The sequence below is a fragment of the Penaeus monodon genome, chromosome 5, assembly GCF_015228065.2.
Source record: "Penaeus monodon isolate SGIC_2016 chromosome 5, NSTDA_Pmon_1, whole genome shotgun sequence".
NCBI lineage: Eukaryota > Metazoa > Arthropoda > Malacostraca > Decapoda > Penaeidae > Penaeus > Penaeus monodon.
In genome coordinates, this window is record NC_051390.1 from 46,077,073 (window position 1) to 46,090,060 (window position 12,988).

At 39.4% G+C, this 12,988-nt stretch overlaps 2 protein-coding genes across 2 annotated transcripts; both read left to right on the forward strand.

Annotated features, from left to right (window-relative positions):
• The first annotated feature begins 307 nt into the window (after positions 1-307).
• LOC119573233 lies at positions 308-8,889 on the forward strand. The gene is made up of 3 exons (XM_037920360.1): positions 308-459; positions 3,469-3,606; positions 4,040-8,889. The coding sequence occupies exon 3, from the start codon at positions 4,389-4,391 to the stop codon at positions 7,998-8,000; it is 3,612 nt and encodes a 1,203-aa protein (XP_037776288.1). The 5' UTR covers positions 308-459; positions 3,469-3,606; positions 4,040-4,388; the 3' UTR covers positions 8,001-8,889.
• Positions 8,890-11,234: 2,345 nt separating this feature from the next.
• On the forward strand, positions 11,235-12,470 carry LOC119573567 (holotricin-3-like). The gene is made up of 2 exons (XM_037920777.1): positions 11,235-11,402; positions 12,174-12,470. The coding sequence occupies exons 1-2, from the start codon at positions 11,235-11,237 to the stop codon at positions 12,468-12,470; spliced, it is 465 nt and encodes a 154-aa protein (XP_037776705.1).
• Positions 12,471-12,988: the final 518 nt, after the last annotated feature.

The following is a 12,988-nucleotide window of genomic DNA, read 5'->3' on the forward strand; positions in this document are numbered from 1 at the left end:
TGTATGACCTGTTGCTAAATATACTATGCATAATATTGGTTTGATATTATATCTGCATCATATTGTTTCGTTATAACAAAGAAAAAGAAAGAAAGAAAGAAAAAAAAAACACGCTGACAAATTTGGAATTCAAGGGATACTTATTTTTTCTTTCATCTTCACAAGCATGTACTTTATATCACAACTAGGCATTATATTCTACAGAAATACTACAGATTAATATATAAATACATTAAGGAATAAACGATCTTTTAATCGTAAAGAAAACAGAATTTATCATATTTTTGATTTAAGCCCGTAGTCCACTTTTTTGACACGTGAGAGAGACAAAAACGCAAAAATGGAGAGCTTATAATTTCTGCGTTAAAGTCTCATTAATTTGGCTTCAAAAGCTGCAATATTTACTCCCATGTGACAAATAAGACTCCAGTGCTTCGTGTGACAATCAAAGGCGCACATGTAAGTATTTTTAGAATTATATGAAGGCTGGAATTAAAGCAAATGCTAAGTAGATTTCTTGGTAATAAAATTTCTCTTTGGAAGGATGTTGATAAATGGGTTTGATACGTATCACGTATTTTCCAATATGATATGTAATGTTATGAATAATAAGCCTTCGAATTATTATATTCAAAATGAAAAAAAAAAATCTATAACAAAGTTAAATTAATGTTGAAGTTATAAAGATCAGTCGTGAAGATTTTTGGTTAAATTAACCGTAAACTTATGATATTTAAATAGAGTAGCAATTTTTGTCTAACATATTTTCGAGCGAAGTTATTATTATTATCATTATTATTTATTTATTTATCTATTTATCTTTTATCATTTTGTTTTGCTTTCTGTATCACAATTTATGTAAGCTGGTGATTTATATGTATTTATGTCATGTTCATATAGGCCTATATATGTATATTAAATACACGTATCAATGTACTGTACAGCGTTCCTACGATTAAATGCCTCTTTATATGTATGTATGTGTAGGTCTATGTATGCTTAATCGTAGTTTTTATGCTTGAAAGAAAAACACTTGAAGTTTTGTCTAACCTAATTTAAAGAGAGAGAAATAACGTTCATTATAATTTTGTCTTTAACAGATGTCGAATTTTCTATATCAAATCTATGTGAAGTGATATGTGTAGTTACAAATGTCTATGATACAAGCCTATATGCCTCTGTGCATTTGTGTATAACAAATGCGTATCATATATACTGTAAACATGTATGAGCCTTTATCCTTGTGTATATGCATGTACAATACATAAGTATATATGTGTGTGTGTGTGTGCGTGTGTGTGTGTGTGTGTGTGTGTGTGTGTGTGTGCGTGCGTGCGTGTGTGCGTGCGTGCGTGCGTGTGTGTGTGTGTGTGTGCGTGTGTGTGTGCGTGCGTGTGTGTGTGTGTGTGTGCGTGTGTGTGTGTGTGCGTGTGCGTGTGCGTGTGCGTGTGCGAGTGTGTGTGTCTGCGTCTACGCGTGGTTAGAGCAGATTCCCAGTTCCCTCTGTGTGTTTTCATTATTTAGCTTAACCTTATTTTAGACAGTTATATAACTGCTTCTGTTAGTACTGAACAAAATCATGTTGGTATTATAATTTTATTATTATGATTATGATTATTACCATCACCATTATTATTGTTTTATTATCATTATTATTAGTTTATCCTTGTTATTATCATTATTATTGTTGTTATTATTTTATTATTATTATTATTATCATAATATCACCATTATCATCATCATCATCGTCATTATCATTATCATCAGTATCTTTCTCTTTTTTGTGTTCTGTCGGCCGTTATTTTTCTTTTTTCTTTTTCTTTTTCGATTTATGCCTCTCACCGTTCGATTTTTACTTGTTTTTCCCCCTTTCATTATTATACATGTTTTTCTCTCTCTTTCCCACTTTCTTTCATCTCATTCTCTTTTACGTTATGTTATTACCGTTGTCCCTGTAATTTTTTTCCCCGCTTTAATTTTTACTTTTTCATTCTCTTCTCTTCTCTTCTGGATGACTGCCTAGCCGAGGAATGTAATGTATAACGGTAAACATACCTTGTGTATGAGTAAGCTTAATGTTTACGTAAAATGGTGCTGATCTTCCTCTGTGTGTTTTCATGTTTAAAACTCACTGTCTGAATTTGGCACCCAGATGCGAGGGGATTAAAATCAAGGTGTAGGTATTTTACTGTAGGGAGAAAACTGTGTGGTATTGGTGTTGGTGGTGGTAATCTCTATGCGTAGCTTGATTCCTTTCTGTTTGATCACGTTTCTCTTTTTCTCTGTGTGTCTCTTTTCGTTTGTTTATCTGTCTCTGTTTCTGGCTGTCTCTGTCTATGTCAGTCTCTTTTTCTTTCTTTTTTCTCCCTCTCTCTCTCTCTCTCACTCATTCTCTCTCTCTCTCTCTCTCTCTCTCTCTCTCTCTCTCTCTCTCTCTCTCTCTCTCTCTCTCTCTCTCTCTCTCTCTCTCTCTCTCTCTTCTCTCTCTCTCTCTCTCTCCTCTCTCTCCTCTTCTCTCTCTCTCTCTCTCTCTCTCTCTCTCTCTCTCTCTCTCTCTCTCTCTTCTCTCTCTCTCTCTTTCTCTCTCTCTCTCTATTATTTTTATTATCGTTATTATAATAATGATAATAATAAAGATAATAATAATAATTATTATTATTATCTTTTTCTTATTATTATTATTATTATTATTATTATTATTATTATTGTTGTTGTTATTGTTATTGTTATTGTTATTATCATCACCATCATCATCATCATCATCATCATCATCATCATCATCATCATCATCATCATCATCATCATGGGCATAATTATTAATTTTGTTATCATTATTATTATTGTTATTATTATTATTATTATTATTATTATTCATGTTATTATGATTATTAATTATTATTATTACCATCATTATCATTATAGTTATTATTATTATTATCATCACTACTATAATTATTATTTTTGTTATCATTACTGTCACTCTTTTTATTATTATTATCAATAATATTATTGTTGTTGATATGATTATTGTCACCATTACTATTTTCACTACCATTTATATTACTAGTAATCGTAGAAGTAGTAGTAATAGTATCGTTATTTTTACTATAGTTATTGTTATTATCATTATCATGATAATCACCATTATCATCAGATCACCATCACTGTTATAAGGATTACTACAATTATTCTCTCTCTCTCTCTCTCTCTCTCTCTCTCTCTCTCTCTCTCTCTCTATATATATATATATATATATATATATATATATATATATTTCTCCCTCCCCCTCCTCTCTCTCTCTCTCTCTCTCTCTCTCTCTCTCTCCTCTCTCTCTCTCTCTCTCTCTCATCCCTCTCTCTCTCTCTCTATCTATCTATCTATCTATCTATCTCTCCCTCCCTCTATATCTATCTATCTATCTTTCTATCTATATCTATCATATCCATTAAAAATTAATACCCTTTGCAGGTGCATGTAAAAACATACCATGTAAGCAGAGAAAATTTCACGATGTTCTTGAAGCTGAAGTCCAGGTGTTACGTAAAAGAATTTCTTTAACCTCAAGATGGACAACGAAGACTGTTGATGAGACAGCGTGTTCAACAGGTGAGGATTCTGAGGCGTTGTGTGTGTGTGTGTGTGTTTGTTTGTTTGTTTGTTTGTATGTGTGTGTTTGTTTGTGTGTGTATGTGTGTGTGTGAGTGTGTTTGTGTGTATGTGTGTGTGTTTGTGTGTGTGTTTGTGCGTGTTTGTGTGTGTGTGTGATTGTATGTTTGTGTGTGCGTGCGTGTGTGTGCGTGTGTGTGTGTTTGTGTGTGTGTGTGTGCGTGTGTGTGTGTTTGTGTGTAGGTGTATGTGTGTGTGTGTGTATTTGCTGAACTATGTAGTTGTTTGTTTTCTTCGTAAGTGTGTTTTCAAGATAATTTATACGCGTTTATTCATAAACTTGCTGCTAAAGTATTTCAAGTAGTCTCAACTTTAACAACCGTTTTTCTTCGGCTTGCATAAACTCACTTCATCAACTTATTTCATCTTACAGATTGTCGTGGTTGCTGCATTTACAGGGAAACGCACTTATCCGTCATCGGGTAAGAAAAACATGAAGGAAATGACAGAGGAAGTGCAGGGGACTGTCATCAAGATAAAGAATTTTCACATCAGAGGCAAGAAAAAAGCAAAAGCATACGTTTCAAATGGTGGTAACTATTCAGGTTTAGTGTGACGGCATCTGCTGAGAGAGTTATAAACAGTACGGTCTATTGTAATACATTTTTAGTGTGTTTTATGAAAATAAATTCGTGCCAGTGAAATGATGTAAAAAAAAAAATCTGTTTGGATCGATATGAAGTGCTCCGTTTTGTAGAAAGTCAGGTTTACTGTTTCTGAAAATGGCAGAGTTTGATCTTTACAGTTGCTTGCAGTGCGACGCCATATTTTCTCGGTCTTGCAAATTAGAAGCTCACACGAAGAGTCACTTCCAAGAAAGCGATTCCTTCGAGTCAAGCGATTATGAAGGTCCGTCAGCAGAACTAAGCGCAAAGAGGTACAAGAATCGGAGGTCCAGGGCTGAAAGAGCTACGCCATATAACTTCAGGAGCCGTCCCGGTGGCGCCCTTGAGAATGAAGTCGGTGAACCTCCAGTGGATCGTCACCAGGCCCTTCCTTCCCCCTTGGTCGTCGACTCCTCTCCACACAGGGCTCGGCGCGCCCCCATTAATCGGGATAGGCCTATGCAGCCATCCCTACCCAGGCTACGCTTCAGGAGCTGTAGGAACGAGAATTTTCTATTTCGGTGGGAGAGGGATGCGAATGCAAACTATGTGTGCTGTGTCTGCAAGCAGGTTTTTCTTCATTTGAGTTACCTGAAAATACATATCAGAATACACACAGGATTTCGGCCGTATGTCTGTAACATTTGCAAGAAAGGTTTTACCCAGGCTTCAGCCTTACAGGGTCACACGAGAATCCACACGGGCGAAAAGCCTTACCAGTGTAAAATCTGCAAAAAGCGTTTCAAAGAGTCATCCAAAGTGACTCGCCATATGAGAGTTCACACAGGCGAAAAACCATACAGGTGCAAGCTTTGTGGGAAATCTTTCTCTCAGAGCGGTTCGGTTAAAATCCACTTGAAACAGCATGATCGATCTATTAGCAATAGGGATAGTGGAAGAAAGAAACAGTGTAAAACCCGTTTAGGACAGCGTAGAGGAGAGTTAAGATTGAGGAAAGACCTGATAGACACATCACTCCATTCTGATTCGCTGAGGCGGGAAGAAGAGAAACCTTGTATCTACGAACCTCAAGTTAGTGCCACGGAGTGTAAAGCTGATCTCGAGAACAAGATCGATCAAACACCTGAAATTAATTCGGAGAAAGAGAAAGAAGACGAAAATTTGAACTATCAAGATTCTGTGGTATGGTTAGCAGGGAATAAACCCGAAACTAAATCGGACAGTTGCCTAACTCCTTTTCGTCCTGCACCATGTGAAGCTGACAAGCCCTTGGACATGAGACAATCACCTACTGTTTGTGAAGAATACACGAATGTTTCCGCCGAGAAAACAAGTCCTGAGTACGAAATGAACGTCTCCGCTGAATCAGAACCAAAGGCCAATGGAGGCCTCTTGTCAGAGTGTGATTCAGTAACTGACGAAGGCACAAACGGAGATCAAAAGGCAAATGCGACAAATAGAGTCATGCAGAAGATTCTGCTAAAACTTACCAGCAAAGAGGCATCCAGGCGGAGGAAGAAAAGGAAAAGGAAAAGACTGACGGCAAGGCCAAAGAAGACAAAAAGAGACAAAACAGAGATTTCTGTGTCAATCAGTCAAACCCCAGACAAACTAGTTAAGGAAGTAAGTGAAAACTCTGTAAGTAAAGAAAATCCTGACATTCCAAAAGCACCTATTCCAAGTACACAACATATTGAAAATGGAACAAGATTGACAACCTTGCAGGCAGAAGATGGAGGACGCCAAGATACACACGAGGAAACTCCGGAAGAGAAAGTACATGCAGAAATGCGGAGAAATGATCAGAAATCAGATGTACATGGCGAAGCAGGGACTGTACAAGCAAATGAACAAGCACAAGAATGCATTGATCCTGAGAAGACTGCTGTGCACATGTACGAAAAAAGTCTACAAGTGACAAGTTTGTTAAATATAAAGTTGTATAAGCCCACGCCAAGCATGACCTCAAGCACAGCCTTCCCTTCTTTCTCTGACCTAGTTCTTAGTCAGTCTACTCAAACTCCTGAGAACTTTCCTGTGCTCTCCAATAAAACTGCCCCGGCAGGACATCACTCTACAAGTAGTCGGATTACGGAAACTAAGAAATGGGAATCAGATAATGATCAATTTCCTCTAGATTTATCCAAACACAAAGCTGCCAGGGCGAGTCGAGAACATAAGCCAGAACCGAGCAAAGTCAACGTCGAAGCACACAGAAAGGGAAAGACGCCTAAGAAAGCTGACGAGAAATCACATAACGCAGACGCTGAGAGAGAAATGCCAACACGAGGCACGTTGCAGACTCTCTCGCAAAGGCTCTCGGCCAACACCAGGTCAAAGACACAAGGTTATAGAAGCTTAAACCGTCGCGTTCAGAGGAAACCAAAGAAACTGAACGATGAAACGCTGAACGAACCTCATAGAAAGAGTAAACAAAACGACACCATACACTTGGAGCATCCTGTTGGAAACGCGGGTGAATTGTTGCCACGAAAGCCACTTGGAATGGGACAAAACCCTAACTTTTTCAGAGCATCCTCGTCCTTGAAAGACCTCGCGAATAAAAGTAATTATGACACTGAACAGACAAAGAACCTCTCTACGAAATATGCTCAGCGGAAGAGTTCCAGTCAAACGGATCAAGGTTTGCCGGAATCAAGGAAGCCAAAGAAAGGTAAAAGGAAGCACCGCGTAGAAATCTCGGGGAAACCGAACACACGGACAAACAAGAGTATGTGTAAGAAGTCACTTGTAGACGTTATTTTATGCCAAGTTGAAGAAAAGGATTTTCAAGAATACCTCCACGCATACGATATTCATAACAAGAACGCGGCAAATAGAGAAAGTCAAAGAACAACAGAACATGAAAAAGGTAAAGAGAAGAGCGACGGATGTGAACATGAGGGATCGAAGGTATATCCGGAGCAACACCTAAGCAGAGAAGCTGCACGGGCCAATGAGGAAGACGTACCGCAAGATCTCTCCTGGAGGATGCCAGCGCAAGAGCGGTTTTCGGAAGAAACCCTGTTCTACGCAAGCAATGATGACATTAGCTGCGTCGAAGTGGTAGTGCGCACTAGTTCAGACAATAAAGTTGAAGCTGTTTTTAAAGAGGAGGAGATCAGCTGTGACTCGGGTCTTGAACCTCATGAAATACTGACGGCGGAGTTACCCTACAATAGCTATAACGATCTCTGTGAGACCGAGATCCCGGCGATGGAAAGCACTGCAAGTACATCATATATGTATGACGAAAGAGCGTATTCGACGATCTACCTCACTCAGGAAGAGCCGAGTCAACGAGAGGACGACATTACGCTATGCATTGTCCAGGAAAGCAGCGCCCATTCGAGTTACAACGAGCATTTGATTGCCACCAGTCACATCATTGGTAGCGGTGTTCCTTACCCTCAACTGTGCGCCCACTCAGGTTTTAGTGAACAATTGATCGCAGCAAATCACAGCATAAGTAATGGTGTTCCTTATTCCCACCCGGGCGCCTATTCAAACTATTGTGAGCATATGATTTCAGCAAGTCACAGTATTAGTGGTGGTGTGCCTTACCCTTGCCCCGGTGTTCCTTGCCCTTACCTGGATGCACACACAAGTTTTAGTGAACACTTGATATCAGCAAGTCACAATCTGTATAGCGGTGTTCCTTACCCTCAGCTTGAGGATCAAGTGTATCAAGAGAGAATCTACACACCTCCCTCTTATAATTTCGTTTGCAATTATTACGCCATTTGCCAGCCTTACGATCATTATTGATTTTCTTTCATCAGTTTGAGTGTGATCACCTTTCCTCCATTGTTAACAAATGTGTTCTATACTTACCTTGAGAGTTATGGGTTAGCATGAATGAGGAAATTATGTTATACACTAAATACCTTGAAACATTGCAGAAGGATACAGTTCACAAACATAGACACATACACACACACACACACACACACACACACACACACACACACACACACATAGGAAAGGGACACATTAAAAAGAAGATAGATTCACTTAAATTTATTGGTAGTAAAGAGGATATTAACATATACATAGCAGCCAGTAGCCAATGGATTCTACTGCAATTCATTACGGAAGTCTAAAAGACGTCTTTATGAACTTTATTTAGGAAGAAAGAAAAGAAACTCGTTTATTTTGTGTTTCATTTATTACTTTTGTGAACAGTGCAGTTTAGTTCATGCTCGTTAGTTCTGTGCATTTGTATCTATATTCAGTATAGTGTGTGTGTCCACTTACGATACAATTACGTATCGGGAAATTTGTGCATGTCATCTAAATATTATTTTCCTTTAAATATATGCATCTTGTTCAACACGGGTGTATCGTTCTATTACGTAGTATCTCACTGTCGAATTGTTATTGTTTTTGTTATTTAAACCAGTATATGCATCAGAGTAGGGAAGAAAAATACTCTCTGACTGATTTTTGTTAATCTTTCCTCGTTTTGTTTTTATATACTATTTATTTAAGGAATAATGTGATGGAAAGAAAAAGGAAACTAATATTTTAGTGTAATTGGTGCCTTATTTTAGCCGTGTAAATCTCTGTAATTTATGTTGTAAGTGCATCATAAAATCACCAAAGAGGAACAGTTGCAAACATTACTACGTTTTGAGGAATAAATTATTTTTATTATATGAAGTATCATTTCTTATCTTAAATTAGTAACATCAGTAGCACCATAATGAAAGGGAAGACACAGTAAGTACAATAACAATAGTAACGCACAAATAAAAAAGGGTGTGGAAAAGAAAGAGAAAGAGGGACATAAATAACCGGAAAAACAACAACAAAAACAAAGATACGACAAAAAATCATTTAAACATTAAAAACGTACCCTTTTATGTATCTTTGTCTTCTTATATTACAAAGAAAAAAAGAAAAGAAAAAGTACACTTTAATGTCAACAAGGGAGTGTAGATGAATAAGCATGTCTCTCGATAAGGCTTTAATAACGAACCGAAGAGAAGAAACTTAATATATTTATGAAAACAAAGTCTAATCAATGGGCGTCCACGAATTTTAGAAATTCGTTCAATGATAGGAGAGAGAAATACGATAGCGGTAACGTTGGCGTTGGTGATAAAATGGAATTTAATACTTGTTTAATAAAATGATAATGACAGAATGAAATTTAATAGGAGTAATAGTATATATTACTATGTTTATATGAGGCTGGGTTAACTGCCGTGGAAGTAGTGTCTGTGTTTGTTTACATCTAAATTCTACATTTATTCTTCAGCTTTACAGGAATATCTATTTTATGATTTTCTCTTACATTGCGTATCCTATTTGTCTTTAATTGGTCTTTGTTCTATTTCCTTATTCTGCCTTTCTTCTCGAGTTTCATGTAAGTACTTCCTTATACACGTATCCCACGCGAGTCAGTTACCCCTATGACGCTTTCGTTATTTTCCCATCTTTCTGTTTTCGTTAAATTATCCCTCTTCCATTTTCATTACATTTCGCCTCTATCATTATTGTTATCTTTTCCTTTTCCGTTATTTTTCCCCCTTCCGTTTTCGTCATATTTTCCCTTCTCTGGACTTCCGTTTTTCATTTTCATTATGTTCTTTCTCTTCCATTTGCGTTATATTCGCCTTCTTTCATTTTTGTTATGTACTCCCTCTTCTGTTTTTATTATATGTACCCTCTTTCGTTTTCGATATATTCTCCCTCCTTCATTTACTTTATATTCTCACTCTTCCGTTTTCGTTATATTCCTTCACTTCCATTTACGTTACATTCCCCCTCTTTCGTTTTCGTTATAATATCTCACTTTCATTTTCGTTCTATAATCCCTCTTCCGTTTTCGCTTATATACTCTCTACTGCTTTGGTTTTCATGATTTTTTATTCTTCAATCTCATCTTACTCCCTCTCTTTCGCTTCGTTCCTCGACGAAAAATAAAGATAAAAAAAAAAAAAAGGATGAACTGATAAATGAGAATTAATGAAACAAAGAAAATAAACAAGGAGACAAGTATAGTTCGGAAGATGACGTCATCGCGAGTCGAGATGAGGGTGGAGGGGGGGGGGGTTGGGGAGAAGGAAGAGGGGGAGTGAATGTAAAGGCGGTTTTTACTTCTATTTTATCTTTTATTACATTCGAGAAAGAGATAATGAGAACAAAAAATAAGAATCAAGTTCGCTTTGTGGAGGGGAAAATGCGGGAATGACGTAATTAGTTACGTCATCACTAAAACTAGCCTCATTCCGCAACGGAATCATTGCCATTACCCTTTATATCATCATCGCTTTTAATCTTCATAATCATCATCATCTCGCTTATCAACTGATTGGTAAATTATCATGGAATATTAGCTTTAAAAGAATCAAAACGCTAAAAAAAAAAAATCACAGAATTGGAAAATATAGAGAGAGGAATACAAGCGCACAGATATGAAAACGAGAAAATGAAAAAAATAATAATAATAAAACGAAACGAGAACCAAACACACTAATAAAATAAAAGGAAAAGCAAGAACAAAAACGGAGAGAATAATGGCGGCAAATTGTAAAGCAAGGCAATAAAAAGAGTAAAAAACGATAAAAAAAGAATAAAACAAATCAAAGATTCCTAGAATTTCGAAACTAGTGCCCGCCACGACAAGCAAGGTACGAAGGAAACGCATGACACAAAGACATAGGCATGACAGGGAGATGACAAGGCGTTGCAGAGTCGGAGTGGGAACCTCATTAGGGTCTGTGTTAAGTGGTTGGATTGCAAGGGCGTGGGCGTGGGTTAGGGGGAGGGGCGGGTAGGTGTGGGCGTGGGATGAGGAAGGGGTATGACGTGGTGGGTTGAGGGGAGATGTGGGGCGTGGGATGGGGAGGAGGATGGGCGTGAGTTAGGGGAGCTAGGTGGAAGGGCAGCCTTTGGTTGCGGCTGAGAGAGAAAGTGTGGGCGTGAGGCCATTGGCGTCATAAAAAGAGGTATATGGGCACAGTAATGGCGGAATAAAAGGGGACGAAATAGGGCATGCGGATTCATGGGCGGGGGTATGGGTCGGGTTGGTCAGGCGTAAGAAGTGCAGAGGGCGTAGGCAGAGGAGGTGATCTGTGGGTGTATGGGCGGGATGAGGGGGTACAAAGGGCATGTGTGGGCGGGAAAAGAGCTGCGTTGTTTGAAGGGTGTAAAAGTGTGCGCGTGAGAGGATGAGGGGAATTGCGTTGGAGAGCGAGAGAGAGAGAGAAAGAGAGAGAGAGAGACTGAGAGAGAAGAGGAAAAAGAAGAAGAAGGAAAGAGAAAAAAAACGAAATCTAAGCGCATAATGAGTAAATGAGAAAGAGAGAGGGGCAGAGATAAAGAGAAAGAGAGGAAGACCGAACAATAAGAATATAAAGGGCGAGAGTGAGAGAGAGAGAGAGAGAGAGAGAGAGAGAGAGAGAGAGAGAGAGAGAGAGAGAGAGAGAGAGAGAGAGAGAGAGAGAGAGAGAGGAGAGAGAGAGAGAGAGAGAGAGAGAGAGGGAGAGAGAGAGAGAGAGACAGCGTTTGGTGTGGGTGGCCGTGGGTTTGGCCGATTGCCGGATGGGTGCGCATATGGGAGTTACAGGAAGAGAGAGGAACAGGAAGAAAGAGATAAACAGAAGGAGATAGAGAGCGAGAGAAAGCGAGAAAGAACGAGAGAGAGAGAGAGAGAGACAGAGAGACAGAGAGAGAGATTGAGAAGGCAGGAAGGAAGAGCGAGAGATAAACAGAATTGTAGATATAGACGAGAACGTGTACACACACACACACACACACACACACACACACACACACACACACACACACACACAACACACACACGGCTAAAGACAGACAGACGGATACATAAACCACAGACACCCAACAGACAGACAGACTCACACCCACGTCCCCAAACCACTGAAAATATCTTACTCTTGCCCAAGATATCCTTTCTCTACTCTCATACAGCGACACTGCGAGTGCATACGAGCGTGGGCGGGGATACTGGTGGGCGGGGATACTGGTGGTGGCCCTGGTGGTGGCCCTGGTGGTGGCACTGGTGGTGGCACTGGTGGTGGCACTGGTGGTGGCACTGGTGGTAGCCCTGGTGGTGGCACTGGTGGTGGCCCTGGTGGTGGCACTGGTGGTGGCACTGGTGGTGGCACTGGTGGTGGCACTGGTGGTGGCCCTGGTGGTGGCACTGGTGGTAGCCCTGATGGTGGCACTGGTGGTGGCACTGGTGACACTGTCTGTCTGCCCTTCTGACACCCCCACCACGTGCAGCTTCATGCAATGTGTCGCCTCCTTCTCCTGTTCCCTCGCCGCCCCTGCCCCCGTCCTCTCCGCTCTCCTTTCAGGGAGGTTGTTTACTTGCTTCTTTTAATGTCTTCTCCTTTCGTTCGATTCTGTTCTTTTGTTTGTATCTGTTCGTCTGCCTCGCCTGCTTTTTCGGGGAATTTGTTTGTTTCTTTTTGATTTCTTCTTCTTCATCTTCTTTCGTTCGGGGAATTTGTTTGTTTCATTTTTTTATTTCTTCTTCGTCTTCTTTCGTTCGACTTATTTCTTTGTCTGTCTCTCTTCGTCTGCCTCGCCTTCCTTTCGGGGATTTTTTTTTTTTTACTTCTTCGTCTTCTGTCGTTCGGGGAATGTTTTTTATTATTATTATTTCTTCTTCGTCTTCTTTCGTTCGACTTATTTCTCTGTTTGTCTCTCTCCGTCGGCCTCGCCTTCCTTTCGTGGCATTGGCATCTTCTTTTTATATCTTCTTCGTCCTCATCCGTTCG